Source organism: Carassius carassius, chromosome 8 (genome assembly GCF_963082965.1).
Source record: "Carassius carassius chromosome 8, fCarCar2.1, whole genome shotgun sequence".
NCBI classification, from domain to species: Eukaryota; Metazoa; Chordata; class Actinopteri; order Cypriniformes; family Cyprinidae; genus Carassius; species Carassius carassius.
Genome location: NC_081762.1, coordinates 22,663,809 through 22,690,290, shown reverse-complemented (window position 1 = coordinate 22,690,290; position 26,482 = coordinate 22,663,809). Strand labels below are relative to the sequence as shown.

The following is a 26,482-nucleotide window of genomic DNA, read 5'->3' as shown; positions in this document are numbered from 1 at the left end:
AAGTGCTTGTAATTATATTTCAGTACATCACAGAAACAACTGAAACAAAGATCTAAAAGCAGTTTAGCAGCAAACTTTTTGAAAACTAATATTTATGTAATTCTCAAAACTTTTGGCCACGACTGTATATATATGCTAATGTGAATGCGGTCATCGGACCCTGGTGCGCACTGGGGTACCGAAGCCGAGACTACCTGAAGAAGGTGGTCTGAGTCCGGTTGCTCCCGAAATGTGGCGCTGTTCGCATGAATGTGCAAGCAACACGGACTCGGGTGCGCACTTGTTCAGGAAGTAAAGAATCACGCGCATTTGTGACACTGTTGATATCATTGTTTCCTCAACACACGAGAGAGCCGAGGTTGATTCCACACACTCCTAAAAGTCAAAATTAAATTAATTAAAATTAATAATAATGTGCATAATAGCACCAAAATAACAAAAAAAATTACAACTATGCTCAGTCGCGTTGTGTTCTCCATGCGTTTTCCGCGTGCGTTTGCGATGAAGTTACTGCAAACGCACCTGGGTTCGTTAAAACTATTGTGTTTTTGTTAAATGTGAGCCAAAATCATCACAATTAAAAGAAACAAAATCTTAAACTACTTCAGTCTGTGTGCACTGAATTTATTTAATACACAAATTTCACAATTTGAGTTGAATTACTGAAATAAATCAACTTTTCCACGACATTCTGATTTATTGAGATGCACCTGTACTTCTCCAGATCAAAATATTTAAAACAGCAGCCCTAGACAAAATTATTTTTAGAAGATAACAATATAATCCTCAGCTTTCAGTCTCTCTATTTCCTGAACTGAACGCCCCCACGTTCATGCTTGGCTTACTCGTGCTCTTATTTTAAATTCAAAATAAACCTGGTATGTGGGAGGAGGGTGAAGCATCACTCGAGCATCCCTCTTATGATGATGATGCTGCTGCTCAAACAGGATGTTCGGAGGTGTTCGTATTGTTTTTTCTCTCTCCTCCCCTTCTTTCAGATGGAACACTTTAGGATGCCTCATACCAGGAGCGCTAAAGATAAACCTCTGATATGAATGTACATTTGGGATTATGTAATGAAAGTGTTACGCAATGAACACCAGCCATGTAAGGAAAGCACTAGTGGATGAGCTTGTGTTTTCTGTGAGGATTACACAGATTTTTCCTCCAAGTCTTCAGTCGTTTAGCAATTATATCCACTCATGTCTTTTATTCACTCCTAATGTCCCTTGCCCCAGTTAGTACAGTGAGAAGCTATATCTTTAAACAGTCACACCTGTTCAAACATCACATGACCCCTAATGTAAATATTCACTTTAACATTGCAATATGATAAGTACTTACAATTATTATGGCTCTTGTGAACATCTAGAACACCCTAGTAACTGCATAGCGATGCCTTTTTAATCATGTATAGCAATGTGATTCCCAGGTTTGCTCAGAAAAACAATATGCACTTTTCTTTCTTTTTTTACTGGGATTTTATGTTTATTGGTTGTCATTGGCGTTTTTTTTTTTTTTTTTCTTGTTCATAAGTAAAGGAAAGCAGACTCTATTGGTCAAAAGTTTGGAATAATTTTTTTAGAAAGAAGTCTCTTAGATACTGACCAAGGCTGCATTTATTTGATTAATAATAATTAAATGTTTGTACAGTTTAAAATAACTGTTTTGTATTTGATTTGATTTTAAAATGATTTATTCCTATGATGTCAAAGCTGAATTTTCATCATCATTGCTCCAGTCTTCAGTGTCACATGACCCTTCAGAAATCAGTCAAACATGCTGATCAGCTGCTGAAGAAACATTTATCATCATCAGTGTTGAAAACATTTGTGCTGCTTAATGTTTTTGTGGAAACCAGAAAGTTTAAGGTAAGATTTTTTAAATTAAGGACAGATTCAACTGATCAAAAGTGACCGTAAAGACATTTATATTTTATGTTACAAATCATTTATATGTAAAATAACGTTTTAAACTTTCTATTCATCAAAGAATCCTGACAAAAATATTAAGCAGCAAAAACTGTTTTCAACATTAATAAGACGTGTTTAGTATTTCAGCAGCAAATGTGTTAATTGCTGTTATTTATTTGTTTTTTTATTGTGTTGTTGATCAAATAAATGCAGCCTTAAGCATAGAGACTTCATTCGAAAACAAAAAAAATCGGAATTATTTCAAACTATAGGTAAAAACGGCATTGATTTATTTGGGTTTGTTAGTTTCCTCAGGAACTAGAGCATGTGTTTTTGGCTGTTAATCTGTAATATCAACGGTGGACGTTGGGAGTTGTAAGGAAGCAGGAGCTGTGCTTTTGTGTCTCTTACATCGCTGCCAGGCGGCTCGCCTGGTGCTAATCTTTATTTAGCACATGCCAGCAGGTGTTGCCTAGTAACAGAGGACTAACAGGTTGGGGGCTGGAGGCCCGAGGGGACATAAGTCTCTCTACTAGCTTCTCAAACCCTCAGTCCCAAGACCCATCTCCCCTCTGACTAACTCCAGGGGTGGTACCAGAGCCACATCAGAGGAATAAAGAGTGTTCATTTTCAAAGATGTCGGTGATATTTCAAGAGGCCTTGATGAAGGGATCTTTTTCAAAAAGAGGAGAGTGGAGTCGGGGCTACGAAAAATTCCGCCGTTGTACACAGAGATGAGCAACGACAGGGTTGTGTGTGTGGAGTTCAATTTGCATGCCGTCATGTTCTGATGATTTATTCATTCATTCATGCCTCATCTGAACTAACACAGGCAAATCTTAAACTGACTTTCTCTTTGCATGAAGGTTTCTAATGCCTGCTTGTTGAGATGGGTTTGCATGTCTGTTAACAAAGTCTATTTTCTCTGAGGAGAGTTTTAATTTTAGTCAGAGTTCTTTTTTCTTTTCTTTTTTTATTAGCAGGGATACATTAAACTGATCGAAAGTGATAGTAAAGATGTGACACAATATTTTTTTTTTTTAAATACTGTTCTTTATATTCATCAAAAAAAAATGATGAAAGAAATTAAGCAGCACTACTGTTTTGAACATTGATGATGATAATAAGACTTGTTTCTTGAGCAGCAAAATATTAGAATGATTTCTGGATCATGTGACACTGAGGACTGGAGTAATGATGCAGAAAATATAGCTTTGACATCACAGGAATAAATTTCATTTTAAAATATATTAAAAAAGAAAATGGATTATTTTACATTGTTATAATATTTTACAAAATTAGTTTTTAAAAAAAAATATAAATTACAGCCTCCATAATCATCAGATTATTTTTAAGGTCATCATAAAGTCAGTGTGTCCACTATTGTTTGAGTGTTCATTATGTTTTCCAAAGCATACGAATATTCATGCATCTTAATGAGAGATGGTCGCCCTATGACCCTCTGCGTGAACCTGTTCAGCTGTTACATATGGAAATCAGCTTTTGCTTTACCCTTACTGACAACTGCACTCTGGGTTTGTCACAACTTAACTAATGAAGCACAAGAAGTTCAAAAACTTCCTTAACTGTATTACATTATTAATAATAACAAATACAATTTGAGCTTTACTGCATGCTTTTTTGATTATTGCTTCAATAATGTATGACATTTACATTGTTGGAGACTGTCACATAAGCCTATAACATTTCACTTCTCTGAGCTCCCATTTGATTCAACTCGCTGAAGATTACAGAGCAGAATCATTTGGGATTATTCAGCACATTGATGCACTGAGATTATTTGCCCAATATAACCACCCCAGATTATCCTGACCTGTATTACCCTGGATTATTATTTTGCTCAACAAAACCGCAGAGCCATTATAGAAACCTAAATGTCAACAGGTGCAGTGTGGATGATCGCCTTTGCCTATGTTGATCCATGGAGTATTCCCTACGGTGCAATGTTTGCTGAGATCAGCAGCTCAATATGTGCATGAATGTATTTGGCAAATATTGAACTGAGCATGCTTGGACTGTTTGGATGGGAGGATCCTTACGTAATAATACCAAAGTGTTTTTAATAAAAGGCATTATTTATTTATTTACCCTGAAAAGGCATATCTATATTAAATAAATAAATAAATGTTAAAATGGGGGGGGGGGGGGGGGTCTGGATTTGTATCTCGCAATTCTTACTGTTTTCTCTGAACTTTACATCCGTAAGATGTTAACATGTAACACATCCAGAAATTGTCTGAATTGTAAAGTAAAAAGCCACAATTACCTTTTCATTTATTTATTTATTAGCTTATTATAAATATGCTTTCATACATATCAGAAAGTTTTTATTTGACAATGATATTTTGATGCCTTCTCTTTCAATTCATCTGGATTTGACATTTGAAATATTGAAATAGGCTATTTGGTATAAAGTTATAGAAGTTACTTAATGGAAAAAAACAACAACTAATAAGTTGGATAATTTGTAATTTAGGTTTATTTAAAATGAGACTTCACCTCAAAATGAAAATTCTGTCATCATTTACTCAGCCTGATGTTATTCCAAATTAGTTTGCCTTTAATCTGTGAACCGAAAATGGAGATAATATTTATGTGCTAGCTGCTCTTTTAGGACCAGGAGCAGCTTTGGTCCCCACTGACTTTCACTGTATGGAAAAGAGCAGCTTGAACATTGTGATAAATATCTTCTTTTGTGTCCTACAAAAGAGAGGTTATACAGATTTGGAGTGACATGACTGTAAGTATATTCATGACATATTTTTATTTTATTTTATTTTTTTAACTAAAAAAAATAATAATAAATTTTCCCTTATATATTGCAAATACTTTCTGTTTAATATATCAAAATTGGTCTTGAAAGTACTTGGTACCAGATCGAAAAGAAAATAATTTTTATGACCCATAGCCAGATCGTGGTGTTCTAGCTCTGCTTATGTGATGTCATTATAATCCGCCTCCTTCCTGTCCTCTGTGTCCTTTTCCTACTCAAACTGGAGCATTTCATAAATCACGACAATCCTTCTGTAGAGCAGAAAACTGAAGAATCCTGGAATCACCTTGAGCGAGATTTCCTGCATGATGCAGCGGGACAGCGACTCATTTAGTCTTCATCCTGGCTGAAAAAAAAGAGAGATGTACATAGATACAGTATGTTCACGATTTCTAACTGAGCTTTCAAAAAGGCTCTAAAAATACATCTTTCCCACATGCACTGTGCCATAAAACATTTATAGTCCACCACAATCTGCTACACTGCCATTGATGCAACAGTCTTGAAATATTCACAAGGTTTCTGACTTGTTGGCTCGAAGAGACCTCTGCGATAAAAAGGTAGAGGAGAGAAAGAGAGATGATGTGCTTACATAATACACCAGCCGCAGTCTTGAGATGAGGGTGCAGGTTTAGACACGCGTCTCCACGGCCAATATCAAGCTGTCGATCTCTCTTCCTCTCTGCAGTCTTAAAAAACGCACAGCTTTATATTGTGCAAGATAAAGGTCAGACAATGACTAAATGCACATTCATGTGGCTGCTGTTTGGTGACAACAGAGCAAAAGATATTGCTTTACGTAATTAACAAAACTGCATTACAAGATATTTAGGACAGGGAACAAATTAAACATGAAATCAATGTTTACTATATTTACTTTTGCTTCTTTCTGTTATTATAAATCTATGCATCTTACTACAAAACCAAAGAAAAAAAATAAAAATAAATAAATAAATTGCATGTGTTTTAAGTTCTTAATTTAGTAGTTTAGTAGCATACTGCCAGTCAAATGTTTGGGGTCGGTGCATTTTTTAAAAGTTTTTGAAAGAAGTCTCTTACGCTCACCAAAGCTGCATTTATTAGATCAAACATACAGTAAAAACAGCAATATTGTAAAATATAATTTAATTAAAAATAACTGTTTTCTGTTTTTAATACATTTAAATGTAATTTATCCCTGTGATACAAAGCTGCATTTTCAGCATCATTACTCCAGGTTTCAGTGTCACATTCTTATATGCTGATTTGCTGCTCAAGAAACATTCATTATTTTCAGTGTTGTGCTGCTTGATAGTTTTTATGGAAATTTTTATATATTTTTTGCTAATCCTTGCTAAATACATGTATCAATTTATTAAATTTATTAAACAAATCTTACTGACCCCTTTTAAGCAGTATTGTACATGATAAAAAAAGTCTAATCCAATATTTGTCAACTCAATGCCAACAGTAATTGTATAGCAGTTAACTTGTTTTGAAAATTGGTAACTTTTGAAAATGCATGTAAACCCAGCAAGCTCTGTTGGGTGCAAAGTCATATCCAATTTCTATTACTGTCAAGACCATGTAAAGACACTAAACTTTGGAACTTGAAACATGCAAGGATACAAGAGACTTTTACATATTACATTAAAAAGTTTCAGAAATCAAGCATAGAGCTGCAGTTCCACTGCTAAGTGCTTTATAAAAAATATGAGCTGTACATCTTTGCCTTTAAATGCCTTTGCTCACAGACATTATGTGCATTACTGAACACATTTTCCTTTACAGACTGAGAGATGTGTCTAAATAATTTTCTATGCTATTTAATAGCATGCCGTACTTTCAGTAGAGTTTAATTGTGTTGAACCTGGACTATTCCTTTAAGATTTGAGATTTACATGGATGGTATTTCTGTGCAAAAGGCTGCTACATACCACAGCATCGTTTTTACTAGATAAACTTACTTGCGTTAATTTCAATTCATTTACTTTGAAGTCCAAAGCTTTGAATATAAGAGCAAAATAACAAATATTTCCCATAGGCTCACTTCTCTACATTCTGGATGCTTAACGTTTTTGCTCATCTCTGAGATGTAAATGTATGTACGCCTTTTCCATTAATAATTGAACTTATGTCTTCGCTATGAGCAGCGTTTACTCGGTGGGGGTTGCACAGCTTCTGGAGTGTTCTGAAGGCCTAATATGTATATCTGTATTAAAGAGCAGTATGATTTGAAACACGCCGTGTTGATCATAACACTTCGCCAGCCGTGACACAGTCGTTGTTACCCAAAGGTCAGGAGGAAATCAGAATTGTGGCCGTCTTTTGGGATGTGCAGCAACACTGCAAACCAAATTAGCTCCACCCAGAAGCATTCAAATGGAAATACACCCACTCCTTTATCTCAGCCAACTGGGGTTCGTTGTTGTTTTTTTGTCTGCTCTTTGAAAAGTAGCCTTTAGAGGGCTGGAGAAAAAGACCGGAGCTGTATTGTCTGCTATATCTGCTGTTTGCCATCCAGTGGTGTTTGTTTACTGCGTTTAAAGTGAATCTAGTCTGGTCTGCACTGCAGTCCAGGCCTTTAATGCTGTAGATGAAATGTTCTCTTTCTTATATTGTTCAGATGTTCTCTATTGTATTGATTATCTGTTCTTATTCAAAGTAAACCGTTTTAGTCTTTGATAGCAGTATGCAGTAAGGCTTTTCATCTATGTTTATCCTGAACACAGAGACATGGTGTTAAAAGAATTTTCAATGTTGGAGAAAAAAAGCTACAAACTACTCTGAAGAAAAATAATTTAAAAGGAAATTCACCCAATAATAAAAAATGTGCTGTTAGTTTACTCACCTTCAGACCATTCAAGATGTAGGTGACATTTGTTCTTTAGTAGAACGTTAAAGAAGATTTTTAGTTGAAACCGTTGTCCATGGTGATTTATAAACTGCATATCTGTGACTGCTGGATTTTGAGCATCAAAAAAACATATGCATAGAAGACCATATCAATACCCATGGCTCCAGATGATACACTGAGGTCTTATGAAGAGAAACGATCAGTCTGTGAAAGAAAATGATTATTATTCATTACCTTTAATCAACAGCCTGGGCAAACGGTTCTTCCCTGTATATTTTGTATATTATATTACTTGTATTTTGGCCTGAAGGTGAGTAAAATAATAGCAAGTACACAATTAGATAATACCAATTTAGGTAAACCAATTACCAAGAAATGCTTAATTTAAGCAAAACATGTGTCTGAATATATTTTTTGATCCCAAATTTTACAGGTAATGAAATTTTTTGGCAGATAATATGTAACAGTTCACTTTATTTAGTTACATTTAGTGTCCTGAACCCACTAAAAATCATAAATTATATCAGGTGTCTGACTAATTTTTGACTGAATATAATAATGCACACTGTTTCTCTCCTAACATGTATTTTTGTGTCAATTTAATCATTAGTGTGTTTAAAGCCAGAAGATGAAGATTGCAGAGATTTCTGTCACTGACATAGCTTGTTATCATTCTAACTAGCCAACTGAGAAACAGTCAAAAGGTCTTTATTGCTGAAATATTGTCAATACAATGTAAAAACCTGGCTGAATTGCTTATAAAAAGCTACATGATTTAAACAGGAAACAGCAATGCTAATCACCTCTCTATGGGGAAATACTGTTAAACTATGTTTGTTTGCAGCATATTGTCAAATAAATAAATCAAGCTGTTTATTAATTAAATCCAAGAATCCAAATATATTTCTCTTATACAAGAGTTTGCGACCAAACTCTCACACTTTCTGCATGGCAAGTAAGGTTTGAGAAAACTGCTTTGTGCTCTGGGATCAATTAGAGGTGCTTTCAGCTCAGACAGACTGTGACTGAGGCCGGTTCTTGTGAGAAGTGTGTTTTGTTTGGGTGAGAAATGTGTTTGGACCTCATGACCTGTCCACACGCAATTATCAGCGTCCTTGTGAGCCCCAGGGCAGAGCAGCCCAGACCTGCTGTCCTTCCTTCATCCTGTACACACTGTTCCTGGATCTGTATTCTGTCTAATCTGGGACTGGAGCTAATTACATTTTCTAACTCAATTTGAAGGAAATGAGCACTGCAGCCCATGCAACACTTACAGCCATGTTGCTAGGGTGTTGCTAAGGTGATCTGATTGGTTGTTACACATTGCTTTGCAGTATTAATTAACTCAAATCAGAGCCCTAATTTTACCAGGTTTCTGTTATTTTTGTTTTCCCTGTTATTGACTTGTGTCCATTTTTTAATGCATTGAAGGATTTTTTTATGCATATTTTTATATTCAACCAGGTAAATATTGCATGCCTAAACTCCTGCGCTTGCCTGAATTCACGTTACAGGCAGAAGCCTCTTTAAGCCCTTTAAGAACATGCCAGGGCCATGTATTTGACCCCTATATATATATATATATATATATATATATATATACACACACACACACACATACTGAGAAATTCTGGAAATGTGCATATGGTCTTAATGAGGGGAAATGTGACCAGTGCACACTGCATTGATGGGGTTCTGGTGAGAAGCTGGTGTTATCATTCACCGTCACGGGTGATTTGATATCCTCGAACCCACAGGGTGGAACAAAACCTCATGTTCCAAACCTCAGTGACTGCAGAGAGCCTAGAGAGCAAGGAAGACAAGCACAAAGTTGTTCCAGGGTGGAATCAGCCAACAGCCTTTATTGCACATTCCTGTTTGGTTTTGCTCTGACCGCATCCTGGCATGATGTTTATGCAGAGCAGAAAACACATTGTCTTGTAGGTTTACCTTTCACCCTGTGAAAGCCTGAGATCACTCCATATACCAGACTCCTTTCAATTCAGGTACATATATTATATTTTTTCATTTATTTTTCTTTCTCTTTTTATCATCAGTGACAATGCCTGCAACATGCTTCAAAATCTTCATTTTGGCAAACTACAAATAAATTAAAACACATTCATAGAACACAATTTGACATTTGAGGACAATAATAAAGAAAATGAGGACTGAAAAAAAAATACAAAGAAGCGGCTTCTGCTCTTTTTTGTAACTTTCTTGCTTTTTTTTTGAAAAACAGAAAAACAAACCAAGTTAGCTAGCTAACAATCACAGACCACATGCAGATATAATACAACAGAATCATCTCAATCGTTTGGACGATTAACTCTGTTAGTTAGTTTCTGCAATCTACTGATCTAAACTATATCACAAAATTATGTTTTAAACCGGAAAACATCCAATTTCTCAATATTTTTGACTGGTTATAATAATAAGTCCTTGGTATAGTATCTCCTCTCTCTTAATAGGAAAATGCACGACCACTTTTCAATGATGTCCAAGTCTGGAGAAGACCAAATGCACTTCAGTCGTGATAAGAGATACCATCTGCGACCAGACACAGAATTCTGCAATAAATGTTTTTACAATCGCTGCAGTGATACGAACATGAATTAGAGGTTCTCCAGTGAACAATGTGTATTATTTAATTTCAATGACCAAGATAAAATGATCACTGTATACAGTAAAATGTAGTGCTTGCCACTGGATTGCTTTCTGAAACACTGCACAGTCACCATTTATTATATTGGATAACCTTAATATCAATAACACAAAAAGCTACTAGACAGAAATAATAAATATTAATAACGGATCAACAGTGTTGTTTCCCCTCCATCTGCCTTTAGGGCATCAGCATTTCTGTTTTTATCATTTATACATCAATGTCTTCATCATTTTTTTGTTTGTTTGTTCAAATGCCATATTAATTAGCAGCTTCTTGTGTGACATTTGAAATCATCAGAGACAGCAAAGAGTCTTTCTAACGCATACTGAGAGCACAGCAGTTACACACAAGAAAACACACGAGGAAATGGTGACAATGTACATTAAGCTTTTGGCACATGCCTCAATATATCATATGAAACGCATCTCACAAGAAGGAAATCAGATTTTTCCAACCATAAAGCATCATTTAAAAATAATTCTCCCAAAAATGAAAACTCGATCAAAGTTTATGTATCCAAACATGTTTCACTGACTTCCGTTTATAAAACACTAAAAGAAGATAATCTGAAGAATGTAATCGCTGCTCTTTCCCATTTAATTAAAGTTGATGAGAACTGATTCTGTCTGTCAAGCTTCAAAATGACAACAAATGCACTATAAATGTATTGTAATGTTGGTCTAATGATAACAATGAGTGGCCAACAAAATCCAAAATTCCAAAAAAGGGATCTTGTGTTATTTCCCCCTTCCCCATAACCCTCATTTGCATTTTCACATATTCATACTCCAAAACCAACAAGGACTGATCCTGTTGATGACTTTATTGACACCACTGACATCAAATATGACTCATGAAGTTTAAATGCACCAAATTTGAATCAAAGCAGACAGCGAAGTGCAAGACTTTTTTACTTGTATGTCTATTTTTAAGATCAACAATATTAGGGAAAAGAGCATCAATTACACACTTCAGCATTTTTCCGTTTCACCAAAGATACAACACCATACAGGTAAGAAAATGACAGATTTTCAATTTTCGCGTGAATTATTCCTTTAAAACGCCAAATGTGTCAACAAAGCCAGCTGTCATGTCATTTGTATTTCACATACCATGTGGAGAGCGCCATGGGTTGGGTGGGATCTAAAATAAACAGAGCTCTTCTACATCTCTTCGCTCACAAGATGCAGTCTGGGGTGTTTCGGATTCACGCTGACATTTGAAGGAGAAGTCAATAAACCTCAAGGCATGGAGCTGCGGCTCTCTCGGAGCATCAATCAGGCAACTAAACGAGACGCCCTCATTCCTCAAGGTTTCACAACAAAGGAGTCGCCCCCTCAGCATCTCTCTCTCTCTCTCTCTTCCCACCTCTGTCCTTCTTCATCTGGTTCTTGTCAACAGTGGTGGCACCAGCTACCAGAGTCCAGGTTTGAAGCTGTAATGGAGCTTAAGCTTTGATTTCCGTGATTCGAGAGGGACGTTTACAGTCTTGAGATCTTATTTCCTGGGCCGTCTGCCATTTTGTCCCTTTTGTTCTAGTCTAGTATTGATCAGCACAGTGATGCAGAGTCAGTGCAAGGTGGAGGAATCAGGCCCACAACCACAAGCGGATTGATTTATGAGCCAACATACAAGCAAATCAGCACAATTAATATTTGGGGCATCAGATGTGGCATTGAAGTTCGCCAACAAGGGTTCAGGTCTGCGTGATCGGCGCTTTCCTGTCACTCAGTGTTCCATGGGGACAAATGCTCTACATCTCGTTTGCAAAAATCACTATGTCTGTCACATGCCTCTCTCTTGCCAATACTGAGATCCCATTGGGACACTGACATTCGTTAATGCCATCTGGTATCTAAATCATCCGAATTAAAAGCTTTTGGTCTTCTCCAAAAACAAATATTAGAGTGACCAACGGAGGTCGTTCACATTTTTTTAATCTTAGACCTCTGCATATGCAATGAAGGCTTTGTTCACTCCGCATATCAATCCAACTTTTCAAATCCGATCTTTAGGACTGATAATCCATCGCTTGTAAGTGGTGTGTTTGTTCAGACTGTGTAGTCGATATCCAATGCATCTACTTGCCATATTAGTGATGGAAGCGTCAGCATGATGCCAGACTTTCTCATATAACAACCGAGAGCAGCTGTCAGTGTGGAAAGACAGGATGGAAAACTGGGAATTATGCCTCTGCACACAGTCTATCATGGCATTTTGTGGCAGTGCTAGACTTATAAAGAGGCATTTTTCGCATTTATGCATTTACAGAATCCAAAACAGCTGACTTGTGAAATTGTTCACTATCAAACAGTTGAGAAAATATCAGCTAAAACGATTGATTCAGATCATTTAGGATTTCAAACCATGTATGAATGTGTTCAGACTTTAAAAAACAATTGATTTTGAGTTGGATGTGGTAAAAAAATTAAAATAAAAAAATAAAATAGAAGAATCTGAAATTTGCTGTTTGTTTGAACAAGCCCTAGTGTTTTTCTTCTCCATTGGAAATCAATGATCATCCACGCAACACAATGTCTACATTTTGCCACGCATACAGAGGAACAGAAAGTGCACAGCTCTACATAAATTACAATCAAGTTGCATCCAACCATGAAAAACAGCACAGCCAATGACGAGGAAACCAGGGAAACTGAACCTCAAATGTAGTGTAATGTTCTGCTTATCTATTAAGTGTTAACAAAGTAATTTGCATGTAAATGGGGGCAAGTCTGATGCTGTTCAGTGCAATGCTTTGTCAGCTATAAAAAGGAAAGAGGGATGGATGGAGGGGAAAAAAAGAGGCAACACAGACAGGAAATAGAATGGAGATGATGCACATTTAACTTTGCTTTGACGCTCAATCATATCCAGAGTCCATAGCTGTATGTAGCCGCAGTGACGCCCACTCATGAGTAATTGTGATGTCGCAGCGATTGTTCGGTCCATGGCACATCGATGAAGAAGAGTGAAGGACGGAGTGATGGTGAATGTGCCACGTTTATGTGTAGGATATGATGCGCTAGCTTGTTTTATTTTTTTCGTAGTTAAGTTTGATGATGAAAAAGAAGAAAACCCAACTGAAAAAAGCCTTGTCGGGATCGCCGTCGAAGATGTAGACATCAGCCGTCGGATACAGGAGGGGACACCCAGCCGTACTTCTCGTGGGTCTTGACAAGGCTCTTGAAGGTCGCCTCAGCTTCCTTACGACTAAAGGCCTTCTTTGACTTGCCTGCTTTCCTGCAGATACGACCCTAAAAAGAAAACGCATTGATTAGAACAATGAAAATTTTGACGTGTCAAAAAAACTAGTGAGAGATTCTATAATGAATTGAAGGACCTTTAAAATGAAAAGAGGAAATGTGATGGATAGATGAATATTAACTGGTAAATGGTAAGAATAAAAAATTAAGTTTAATGCTTAATTATTGCATATAGCATATTAATGAATACATAAATATATTATGATGAAAATAAATAATACATATAATATATAAGCAGAAAAGCTTCATTCTTTACAATATACTTGACTTAAACAAAGGGGCAGTGTATGGATTGTTTGTCCGAGAGGGAAATTATACATGATCTTAATATACTGACATGTTCTGCTGGACGCAACATTTAATTTACACATATAATTTAGGCTTAATGAATTAAGGGTGAAATGTAATTTCATTATATTAAACTGCTTTCTATGCCAGTTTAATGTGCAAACAACTATTAGTAAGCCGTTATATGATTAGGTTTTTAGGTGATTATTAAAAAGCCATCTGAGGTTTGCTATAAAGGATCAAAGAAGCTTGAATCAGAGGAGTCAAAAATTGACTTCTAAATATGAAATCAAAAATGAGGGAAAGTGTGAAGGTGGAGTCTGACTGACTCTGACACCAATTTTTAATTTTTTTTTACAGTTTCCTGAGTCTTTTCATATATTATGTAACTGACATGCAGATGCAGATGTGTGAATGACGGCTTGTGGTGTGATTAAATGGTCCTGGTGCTCCATTTTCAGAGGTTTTCCCATTTTCAATTTCAAAGCCGACTGGCTCTGAGCTTTGAAGACACAGTAAATCAAGAAGCTTTGCTTGATAAAACCTCAGGCTGAATTACTTAAACAAGCTTCCAGAGCATTTTAACACTAGGTTCAGCCATTTTGATCACTGCTAAAGGATAATGGGAATAGAAATGATGTAAAAGTGCATCCAGGATTGCAGTATCCCACAGTGAAAATGTCCAGATAGTATGAAGTTCGCCCACTGCTGTAACCATTTCAAAGTATGAAAAAATGAGTTTCAATGCTGCACATGCAAAAAATGGAATACCCTTCACTAAGATCTCAAAGTTTGTAACTCCAGTTTTATTATTTAATTAATACAAATCCTGCTGCTTTTAAAAACTCTTTAAAAATCTACATAGAAACGCATTTTACATAGTTTTTGAAAACAGTAACTGTTGGACTTTTTGACTATTGGACTTACATTTTGACACTCTAGCAACTGTGAATGGATTGGAACATTAAAAGTGGGTAAAATTAAGAGGGTTTGACAAAGTATTCCATTTAATGTGGACAATAAACCAGGAATATGCATTAAGAAGTAAACAGAGTCTATTTTGGTTTCAATGTTTGATTTCGATCAAGAAATTGGATCATGAAAGATTTAGTAACAAGTTGGTGTTTATATATTTTGCAATATCAAATTCTAGTGGACCATTCAAGTAACTTGTATAGAAAAGAAAAGGCATATTTAAAAAAGGCATCTCTCTGACGATTTTATAATGGGATAGACATTTTAAACAAAATATGACAGTGAGACACATTTACACCCCAAATTGTTTCACGAGAACTGCATCTTTAATGGAACAATTCAGCCTAAAACCATTTACTCACCCTAATGTTTTTCAAACTCTTTTTTCATTCTTCTGTGAAACACAAAATAAGATGTTGGTCAGAATGTCCCCTCCAACTATGGATGCGCTCTAAAATCTCTTTTTGTGATTCACGGATGACCAATCAACTAAGTGATCAGATTTTCAACACTCTTAAAAATAAAGGTTCTTTATTGGCACCAATGGTTCTATGAAGAACCTTGAACACCCATGGAACCTTTTCAATACACAAAAGTTTCTTTATAGTGGGAAATGTTCTTTAGATTATTAAAATGTTCTTTTTAAGAACTGTTCACTGAAAGGTTCTTTAGGGAACCGAAAATGGTTCTTTCACGGCATAAGGGCCTTTCGCACCGTGGGAACCTTTTCATAGTACCAGAACAAATTGTGGAACTTCCCACTTTTGTGTGTTTTTGCACCACAGGAACTGGGTGTGATTTGAGTACCGGACTGCCTTTTTCGAGAATTAAATAAACTCCTACTCCAGAGCAGGGTCTAACCAGCACAACTGGTCTCAAAACGCCCTCACACGCCATGCTTTAAAACACAGTGTAAACATTGTGTCAACTTATTTAGCAAGTATGATGAACAGCGATAAATGGGCGGATGCTGAAGTGCAGGCACTTGTAGCAAATGTAGCACTGCCAGTTGTCGTTGGAGGTTCCTTGTCCATTATTGGCAAACCCGCGAGACACAACAAAAACACAGCTCCGATCATAGTATCGTTGTTAACGTTTACATCACTCCCTAATACACACTTTTGGTGTGAATGCAGCCCTTTAAATGGTTACTGCGTAAAAAATCGTCCCAGTACTTTAGTAATGTATTTAGCTCTGGAACTAAAGTGGTGGAAAAGGCCCTAGTATTACAAAATACCCCTTCTAGAATCTTTATTTTTTAAAAGTGCATGACCAAATTTTTGTTTTGGCCTGAACTTCTCCTTTAAGACCAGCGAAAGGATCAGGTTCTGCGAGCAAAGCACAACCATACAAATATGCCACTTCAGGCTACATACAAGAGAAACAATCTCACAGACCAAGCATCCACTAAATGAGCAAAAAGGATGTGTTTTCAGATGCCCCAGGACTGAGGTCAGTCTAGTGCCAATGCTGATGTAAGACAGCAGGGACAGTGAGACAGAAATAGCCAGCACTTCCCTCAGGCTCTATCAGTCAGGATGAGATCTAATGGCCCAGAAGTAACCGCATGAGCTCAATCGAGAAGAGGTTGCCCTATCCCCTCAGAAAAGCCTGTGATTTTTGGATTAAAAGGAATCATTGGAGCCTTAATTAAGCTTTGTGTTTACGGTCTCTCTTGGAAATCTCTTCTCTCACGCTTGAGAGGCACCGGAGGAGAGTGCTAGGGAGGGAACTGCTCCGATGTTAACTGCGTTTTCCCTGCAGCATGCTAACGGCATCAGCGATGTCTCACTGCGCTATTTTGGTTTGGTGCATATCGAACGCAACACAGTGCCCATGTGAAGAGCCTGATGGGTAATCCTGTGAATGGAGATAAGTCAATGGTCACGCTCGGCCTCTGTGCATTCTGGGACAACACAGACGGTAGGGATTATGTAACCGACATGTGCCAGATAAGGGCAAACAGAGTTGCTCTGTGCATCATAGCATCACATAAAGACTTTTTGATGCCACTTACCGTTTTGTGTCCAAAAGGAAGGTGTTTGTAAATTCAACAAAGCAGTTTTTGTTCACTAGACATTTTGGGAATTTGTTTCATTTTTGATCCGTAGCCTATTGGTCTAGTCTAAAGCAATGGGATAAACCATGAAAGTTCTGCAGCAAAAGCCAAAATATGACCAGTCGTTTCCTTTTATAATACAATAGCTGCATGTTAATTGGGGGGGGGGGGGTCTGTTGTGTCAGCAGCAGCTAAAATGATAATTACCCTTGAGTGCTTTGGGTCATTCGGGGGAAAATGATTATCTAGTCACCGCTGCCTCAGGCTAATCATGAATTTGGCATTTAAGAGCTCTTGACAAGTTGAGGTAAGTGTAGATGAACGGGTCTTTCCTCTCAGATTTACAGCACAGGGTTAATGGCTGGTCTCTAGCTTCATTATGGATTCTCATCCATTTCCATGACCCAAGATGGTCTTTGCATTCATCCTTCGAACAGGACTATCTAATGACTGATGTGATCTATCTATCTTTGGAGCCCATCTAATTAAATTACTAGTTAAGATCCAGGCTGCAGTGCGTTTGTAAGAAAATTTGTTTGAAATAGCACCAGATTATGATTGTAACAATAGCAGGAACATTTGAGATGCAAAACAGCCTTTATCTGCAGATATCAAAATATATGGTTATATTATAGAAGAAACTAGATACAAAAACCCCCATTTTGATGTGAAAAATTTGAAATGTAGTAGGAAACACCCTAAAAAACTAAAACTAAACTAAAGCAATATGTGGTCATGAAATCCTTATTTTGGTCGGTTACACTCTAAAAAATAAATGTCCTGCCAAAACAGGTTTTACAGCCTGATGACATAAGAGACCCTTTTTTAAGTTGCTACAGTGCATTATTATAATCTTTCTATGATGCTTTAAATAAACACATGTGTACTAGTGCTTCATCAAACCCACGAAAGCTTTGCTCTGCTCTGTTAATGGATGAAGCCAATACTGATCAGAAGAACATGGTGCATCAGGAACTTTCATAATCTCCAAAGAACAATACAGCCAACTGAAGCCTTTTATGTTGGGCTAGATAACAAGTGTTCTTTGCTGAAGATGTAAGTCATTAAAAAATGACAATTCTACCTCAATTTGTTCGAAACCTCGTGACGTTTTCTTCCATGGAACGCAAAAGCAACCTCAGCCACCATTTACTTTCGTTGTAAGGGAAAAGATGCAATAAAAGTGAACGGAGACATCTCGTTTCGTGTAGAAGTAAAAGCATAGGTATCAAAAAGATGAGCAGGCTATGTTTCTGAGCGTGTATTAGGATGCAATTAAACTCACACGCAATATATGTAACAGACACTACCATATGGACCCGCGTTGAATGGATGTTGCGCGTTTTTACGCGATTCACCTGCCAAAACGGAGGATGGCGTCAAGCAACATGAGATGTGAGGAAATCAACGCCGCTATGGCAAGAAGCCACCCTCACCTGTCCTTTGACCAGACTGGCAGCGAACTGCCTCATCACGGCCTCGACGGTGTACGCGCTCGACCAGCCTCGGGGCGTTAATAACTCCATGCAGATCGCGCCGCCGTCCAGCACGTACCCGTTCTCCAGCCGAGGCGTCAGCACGCGCATGAACGGCGGGGAGAAGGGGAAATTGTCGGGGAAGGTGACATTCAGCAGTATGTACTCGGTGTTGGTCTCCTTCATGTCCTGCCACAGCGCGGAGTCCTTGTCCACCTGATGCAGCTTCACATTCCAGTCAAAGAGGTTATCGTCCGCCAGCTCCACCGTGATGAAGCTGTCTCCGAGCCGCCGGATGTCCTGCAGCTCCTTCATCAGCCTCCGCGTCCGCACCTGGGTGCAGTGCTGTCGGTGCGCCGCCGGCGGGGGCATCACGGAGCCGCTCGTCGCTTTGCCGCCTCCCGTTTGCGGCTTCTCTTTCGCGTCCTTGCTCGGTTTGTCCGGTTTAACAGCGGGCTTGTCCTTGCCGGACACGTCGAAGCGCCTGGCTTTGATTTCGGGCGTGCTGAGGATGTTGTTGGTCTCGTTGCTGGTGTTGCAGTGCTTCATGTTGTTGTTCTTCTGGTTGCCTTTAGTCCCTTTCAGTGAGCCCTGGTGGTGATGCTTCGGGTCCTCCGTGTCTCGGTCGTGCAGTCGAATTAGACCGATTTTCCGCAAAAGAGTAGCCATTTGTGATGCTTCTCGCCGATCGAGGTGGGTGTACTGGAGCTCGGAAGACGAGACGCGTCCTCAATGCATCATTTCCCCGCGCGAGTGCACTGAAACACGTTCGTATAATACGTATTCCCACTCCTGTAATTCCCTGTGAGACACGATAATGCTGCTCGAATCGAACCGGTAATCTGGCGCAGCCACACAGGAACAGCGGACGCGGAGCACCTCGGGTCGGTTGGCTTCTTCTGTACCTGGACGGAATGAGTAATCAAGGGTCCAGCGCGAGTTATTTTTTCTTCACACCAGTATTCCGACAAGTCCCGCCCTCGGCCTGAACGCTCTATGCTGAAGTTGCCGCAGCTATGTGATTGACTTCTAAAGTGTCCAATCACAGAGCGGCGGTGGCTGCGAAGATCTCACGCTAGCCAATCCTGGCACAGGAGGCGGGGCTTGTCTGAATAGTGGTGGAGAAAATAAATAACGCTTTGCTCGACGTCTATATTAACGGGTTTTCTGTTAGAACACCATTATGTTTAGCAAATTTGGCATATCGTCTATTTATTTGTTATTCTTTGTATTTATTTATTTTATTCACATACATGTTATTGATGTGTGACACTCCACTCTTGTCGTTTTTTAGTTCATTTAAATCACTGCTGTACATCTTAGTCGGATAACGTTACAGGAACGTTAAATTAACAGGATTTAGTATCGTTGTATAACTTGGTGTATTTGTATCTCTATCTCTGGCTTTTGTACATTTGCTGTAATATAACATGTAAGATGCCATCGGCATTACTAAAAAATAAATCGTTTGTGTTTGCACTAACCATCAACCAACAATGTGTCACCCATATGTTGTTTTCCAACGACAGCGACTTTTCCGCAATTCGAAACGCTTTACAGCACAACGAAGGATTCCGTTGCCAGGGTAACAGTCTATTCTCGCACGCTATTCGATGAAACGCTGCCGGAAAGCTGTCCGCTGTCATGGAAGCTGCGTTGCGCGAACAGATGCCCGTCTTTTGTTGACAATTTTATTGTTTTATCCCAATTAAACCGACCGTTCGCTTCACCTGTATGCAAAATACAGCACGTCATGGCCGAAAAGTTTGATAACCTCGAAGAACACCTCGAGAAATTCGTCGAAAACATACGACAGCTTGGGATTATTGTCAGCGATTTTCAGCCCAGCAGTCAAACCGGACTCAACCAGAAACTGTGAGTTAATTCTGTAAATACGAAACTGAAACGTTATGTTGGGTTAAACAAATGATATCTAGTAAGATTGTGAGCTTTAGCCATTCTTGGCTTGTTATCAGTAACGTTAGTGTTGTAAAGCCGAAACAAATGTGGTTATTTATATCCTCAGGAACTATATGATCTCAGGACTGCAGGACATTGAGAAATGCCGACAGCAGCTTCATGATATCAATGTACCGCTGGAAGTGTTCGAGTGAGTGTTTCATTACATAAAAGAGATGCATAATACATATTTCTAGCCTAGAGATATTTCAAAATGGGGTTTGTCCACTCAAGGTAGTCAGATAACGAACGTTTGTATGTTCTTTATCAAATTTGCCTTCTTTTTACTCTCTTGTTTTTTATCAAATTTGCCTTATTTTACTCTCCTTTCTACTCTCCTTAGATTGTCAGCACTCATTTAGCTGTTACAGTAAAAAAATGTGACATGTCACATCTGTGTAAAGATATTGCCATTATTGATGTTTTGCACAGGTATATTGATCAGGGTCGTAACCCTCAACTGTACACAAAGGAGTGCTTAGAAAGAGCTTTGGCTAAAAATGAGCAGGTCAAAGGAAAGAATGACACACTGACTGTGAGTATTGGTCCAGCGTTTGCATTCAGAGTTCAGTTCTACCATCACTATTAATGACTGACTAATTTGGAAGTGCTAGCAGGTTATTTGCTACAAAAGGACATCATATATTTATTTGCACAGATTCTATTAGGGCTGCACGATTAATCGAATGCGATCATCACTCGCATTTTGTTAGTGAAGCTGGTTCTGTTATCAGCAGTATATCATCATGTGCTTTCAGATGGAGCGGCATTTACTACACAGAGCTGCAGTTCACTGACAAGTTACGCAAAAAAATAGCAGACGATTTTATTATGCGATTATGAAATCGAAGAAATTGTTCGCTCTCAGGCTACGTCTACATTAATCCTGATACATTTGAAAATGGCGTTTTCGTTTTAAAATGATTTCCATCCACACTAGCATTTTCAAGTGTTTTCCAAAAGTGTCTAATCCACACTGAAACATTAGAAAATGTTAAATTCACTTTCTGCACATGCATAAAGCATCAAAAAAGCTCACTGCAAATGATACACTTGGAACAGATATGAGACCTTTTCATGCAGTTTTTCTGACATGATTTTTTACTTACGAAAATAACCCACCATTCACTGACGCGTCCAGGTCGCACACACTCACAATTGTATGTCTGATCTGAAACGCAACTGCCTTCATGTTTTGCCACAAATAGCTACCGCGAGTGAATTTGCTTTCATCTTTGCAGGACGGTGATATGAAGAATGTACAAACTAACACATCTGGTGCATAGCACATAACATGCACAATAAAAGTATAAACACGGATATCTGTTGGTATAATATGCGTCACATGCATCTGAAAGATATGCATGACAATCACAGCTTATGTTGAATTGAGATTTCGATTCCATTTTAATTTATCGTGCAGCCCTAGATTATACCTTTTCTGTTTATATAGTTATTATTATAGTCATCATTCTTGATATGAACAGGCCTTCTTTTCATTGATTCAGAATAAAGCTGCAGCACTGACTTATTTTACCTGTATGTCATTATTGATGAGCCTATTAATTAGAAGTCTTATTTCCTTGGAGATCTATAGTATGCATGTGTATATTAAAGAAATCCTAGGGTAAAAATGCTAGAAAGTTCTCCTGCTTTATAGATTTCTCTTGTGGATGAATGATTTTCTTTTTTCTTCTCCAGAAATTTAAAAGCCTCCTCATTTCTGAGCTGGGGAAGGTTTTTCCTGAAGAGATGGCTAAATATAAGGCCATTCATGGAGATGACCCTCCTTCATGAGTTACCAGTGACACAACACTTCAAACCCAAGATGTACATATGTTGATATTAATGCAATTTTTTTTACAGCTTTTTCATTTTTGTATTTGCCTTTGTAATCCATAAGCTTACAGTTTAAAAACTGAGGGACATTTTGGGGTATCCTTGAAACAGCTTTTTTTCAAAGCTTTTTTTTCCCTCATGCATTGTAATTTTCACAGCATATTTTCTTTATTTTTCATTGAATAAATGATTATTTTGTGCAATGACAACCAGCCGTCTTTTTTGATTTTATCAACCACTCTGTTTCTGATATGAATGTGTAAACGTCTTTGTGTTTTTTGGTTGGATTGGTTCCAGTGGCCTCAAGTTACTTCCCGCTGTGTTCTCTTTTGCCCTGACTTGTAATCTCAGATTACTTGTCTGGTGCTGTGGAGATGGAATTGATTCGTAAGCGTCCTCCTTTAACCACATGAAATCATCCACAATGAGTACTGTATCTGAACTGTGAACAGACAGTGAGACTTTACCCTAGTTAAGAATTTAAGGATGACAAACTCATGAGAACTCGGGCGTTCTTGATTAATGTCTCTGTGAACAGCAAAAGATACTGTGGTGGCCAAAATGATTGGAACACGAGTATTTTCACCAGCTAAAATGGTTTTAAATCAGTTATTTCTATCTTTTGCTGTGGTGTTTCTGTAGGAAACATCAGTTTACATTTACAAACAGTCATTTTGCCATTAATTGTAATAATCCTGTAAGATTGTTTTTGTCTTGAGAACAGCCGTGCTCCACACAGAGATCTGATATCATCATCCAGTCTTTCTGGAATTACATGAAGAAACAGTATTTATTCATTATCTTCTGTTAATTAAAATAAATCAACATTTGGTGTGAGCATCCTTTGTGTCTAAAGCAGCTTTTGCCCTAAGTACACTTGTGCATAGTTTTTCAGGTAGCTCTGCAGGTAGGTCCCATGATGCACCGTGGAGACATTGCCACAGTTCTTCTGGATTGAGTCTGTCTCAGTTTGTTCTGTTTCTTTATATTATTCCAGACAGACTGAATGATGATCAGATCAGATCTCTGTGTGGAGCACTGGCTGCTGTCAGACAAAAATCTTACTGGATTATTACAATTATTTGCAAAATAAATGTTTTGGAATGTAAACGGATATTTCCTACTGACACACTACAGCAAAGGATAGAAATAACTGACTTAAAACCATTTTTTTAGTTGGTGAAAATACTAGTGTTCCAACCATTTTGGCCTCCACTGTAGGCCATTAGAATGGCAAAGTTTTGTACATGGGTTACAAAGACTGAAGGTTTAAATAAGTGTGTCTGAAATACCTTTGGTTTAAATGAAGGAGGGTTTTGTAAATCTTTTGTGAGGCTTCACGCCTTTCAAGACTGGTCAAACTTCCCTGCACTGTTTGGACTCTAATATTAGTGAAATGCTTATTGCACTGCCTGTACATATGGGAAGTTTATAACGCAATGACAAGCATAGTATGCTACATTGTAGCTGTAGTCTGCTACTTTCTTGTTCATTGAGGTTTAATTTAGCAAGAGTCCATTTTTTTGGGTTTGATGTAAAAACATTTTATTTTGCAGTCCAGTTTTCTTCTATTCATATATTCGTATTAGTCAGGTTAGTTACATAGTCAATAAAGGTAATATTACTATTCCAACATTACTTAAGATTTAGACACAAGATAAGTAGTCTGTTATCTCAGAGATAGATAAATAGATTGATTAAAAATGTGTGGAGCACATCTCTCCAATCCTTATTCAGTTTCTGAGCCGCCCTCTTTCTTAGAGATAATTTTTTTGTAAACGCAAACAAAAAGCCTGGAGTGGGAGGAGAGATGTAGTAGCGGTGCACAAAGAGACATTATAAAGGACACAATTTCCTATTTGGTTTCTCAGGTTTTCTCATGCATGGCATCCTCAAGGCTTTGTTCAGAGCCGTGATGTTTCTGTGGATGAATAGTGAACTCATCTTGTGACTCATGAGATGAATCATGTTTTTTTTTCTATAGTATGACCTTCATCTCACCAAACACCTTCCACCTCTCCTCACTGAGGAGCAGTGTGCATACTGAAGAAATTAACCATATCACTAATTATGCAGTTTCTATCTATCTGTCTGTCTGTCGTTATTATAAGACTGATACTTGCATTAGAAAACCCACATTTGCTGCTCTGATGACTCATACCGATGAACCGGATTAAAAAAAAAAAAAAAAAGGTTCTCCACAAATGCATGTATAGCTCTCTATAAGAGGCGTAACCCACTGCAAATATGTTTCTTTGATCCTCCTCTTACATTTGACGCCAGCACGAGCAAGTCAGTATCACGTGCACGCAGCTTTCTTAGTTAGCAGGCAACCCATTGCTACCTTTGATAGTGTTATCATAATGGCTTTGTAATGCTAATGAAAGGTGCTTCAGACCGACTGTGATTGCAATTGTGCGTGCAATCCTTAAGAGCTCTGGACAGTTTGATCATTTTTTTCCTCTTGATTGGATACTCCAAATAAAGGAGAGCGCTGGCTGTATTTCAGGGCAATCACCCTCGTCTGTGAAGGTCATGAGGAAGTCTAACCCTTCAGCCTTCTGTTGCAGTAGTCACCATGGCAATGGACCCCGCCTTTCCGGCGACGAAGACAAAAGCCACCGTATGGGGGATGAGAAAGAGGGGCATGTCAGAAAAGGAACGGATGCATATTGAGCAGACACACACACACATATGTTCTGAGCAAACTGCTCATCCCATGTGTGTTTGAGTTTGTCATTCATTTTTACCCTTTAGGGCCAAAGGTTTCAATAGCTCTCAATTAACGAAATGAATCAGGTTTAGTGCATGTGTGCAGGCGTCTATGCTAATATCAAAGCAGCTGTAGCGCAATCATACTCTAGGTGCAAAAAATCAACTCAAACTTTACATTTAACATGACTTTGACTCACTTCAAATGCAAGGTCTCTACAGAAAGAAAGTTTCTGTGGTGGTTGTTCAGCTTTAATGCATTAATCAGACTGGTCAGCATGTACGATTTTCTCGACCGTAGACTCATGTGAAGGTAGAAAGTGTAGCCTTGAGGGTTGCTGAGAGAAAGGGCAAGGCTGTAGATCTCTAGTCTCCATGGAGATGGACGTCTTGCTCTATCAATGCCTTCCTCATTAAAACGCAGCAAGGCACAAAGCCACGGACAATCATGTGATCTTGTATTACATCCTTTCTCTGACCAAAACCAATCGTTAAGTTATCAAATTGCCCATGTAAATGTTTACTTGAACGGAATAGTTCAACTGTAATGGAAATGCTGTCATTATATAATATATATTATATGCTGTCATTGAATACAAAAGGAGAATATAGACAAGTCTTCATGCAGCTCCTGTCCTCATAAAAAATTGGTCAAAAAATTACTTTTTATGGTTTTAATCTATCTTTTTTATGGTTAAATAAATATTTTCAGTATTGACTAATCCATGGTCTGAATGCAAGGCCATACATGTCTTGGTCATTGGAGGGGATTTATTTTATTTTTTATCTTTGTTTTGAATGGTGAATTCAATTCAAGGTCTAATTCTAGCTGGGCAATAATGAACTGTTTGCAAATAATATTTAAAAATAGCCACACATCCACTCTTATTTGTATGGCTATCATGACAAAAAAAAAAAAAATTAAAAATAATAATTAATAATGTCTCCTCACATTCAGTTAGGCATTTAATGTATCATGTGAATGAAACCATATTTTGAATTCAAAATGGCCATATTTGAGAAAAGTTGAGTAGTTTCTCTGAATATTATTGAACTTTTCTATCATGAAAGAGTTATCAAGCATTAAATGTTTTGCTATTTTCTTCTTACTCTCCTTCAGTGTTAAAACTAAAGTGTTGCTCTCTGGTTCTCTAAAGAAACACTCCTGCTTTGATTTGATTGGCCCTCTCGATCACATTGACGCTGCAAGCAGTGTTATTCTGAATCAGACCAGATTGTGTAAATGTGGTGGAACTGGTTGGAGCTGAACTGCAGGACGTTTGGACACCTTTGTCATGAATGAATGTTGAGGTAAATAGTGCAAAAGGCAAGTGTTTGTCAGAATTTGTTTTGGTTCCAGCAGCAAACTAGAATTAGAAGTTGCAACTGATGTTATTTATTTATTTATTTTTTGAGTAAAACAAGTAAAAAGAAAAATTGAATGATCAGAAAACAGAGGGGTGGGGTTTAATTTTAGCACATCTCCTCTTCACATTTACATTTATTTATTTTGCAGACATTTATATCCAAAGACACTTACAAACTATTAATCTTAAGGAGGAAATGTTAAAGGGATAGTTCACTCAAAAGTCCTGTCAATTACTCACTCTCATGTCATTTCAAACCCGTAACACCTTTGTTCATCTTTGGAACACAAATTAAGATATTTTTGATGAAATCTGAGAGCTTTCTAACCCTCCA

At 37.8% G+C, this 26,482-nt stretch overlaps 2 protein-coding genes across 3 annotated transcripts; one reads left to right on the top strand and one right to left on the bottom strand.

Moving 5' to 3' along the window:
• Window positions 1-12,769: 12,769 nt before the first annotated feature.
• Window positions 12,770-19,210, bottom strand: ube2ql1 (ubiquitin-conjugating enzyme E2Q family-like 1). 2 transcript variants are annotated; one of them, XM_059556659.1, is made up of 3 exons: window positions 18,233-19,210; window positions 18,082-18,154; window positions 12,770-13,465 (listed from the first exon to the last, which is right to left on the bottom strand). In XM_059556659.1, exons 1-3 carry the CDS (start codon window positions 18,938-18,940, stop codon window positions 13,422-13,424), a joined length of 825 nt encoding a protein of 274 aa, XP_059412642.1. In that variant the 5' UTR covers window positions 18,941-19,210; the 3' UTR covers window positions 12,770-13,421. The 2 variants fall into 2 exon arrangements, with proteins under 2 accessions (XP_059412642.1, XP_059412641.1); XM_059556658.1 differs by lacking the exon at window positions 18,082-18,154 and having other exon boundaries at window positions 18,233-19,196.
• A 38-nt stretch (window positions 19,211-19,248) lies between these two features.
• On the top strand, window positions 19,249-22,274 carry LOC132145551 (mediator of RNA polymerase II transcription subunit 10-like). Its single transcript, XM_059556660.1, has 4 exons — window positions 19,249-20,146; window positions 20,298-20,381; window positions 20,663-20,765; window positions 21,932-22,274. The coding sequence occupies exons 1-4, from the start codon at window positions 20,025-20,027 to the stop codon at window positions 22,025-22,027; spliced, it is 405 nt and encodes a 134-aa protein (XP_059412643.1). The 5' UTR covers window positions 19,249-20,024; the 3' UTR covers window positions 22,028-22,274.
• The last annotated feature ends 4,208 nt before the right edge of the window (window positions 22,275-26,482 follow it).

Coding starts and splice junctions, on each gene's coding strand:
- LOC132145551 (XM_059556660.1), top strand. CDS start 20,025: ATGGCCGAAAAGTTTGATAACCTCGAAGAACACCTCGAGAAATTCGTC. Junction 20,147..20,297: donor ACCGGACTCAACCAGAAACT/GTGAGTTAATTC, acceptor TTATATCCTCAG/GAACTATATGATCTCAGGAC. Junction 20,766..21,931: donor GAAAGAATGACACACTGACT/GTGAGTATTGGT, acceptor TTTCTTCTCCAG/AAATTTAAAAGCCTCCTCAT.
- ube2ql1 (XM_059556658.1), bottom strand. CDS start 18,940: ATGGCTACTCTTTTGCGGAAAATCGGTCTAATTCGACTGCACGACCGA. Junction 13,466..18,232: donor CCAGTCTGGTCAAAGGACAG/GTGAGGGTGGCT, acceptor TTTTCTTTTTAG/GGTCGTATCTGCAGGAAAGC.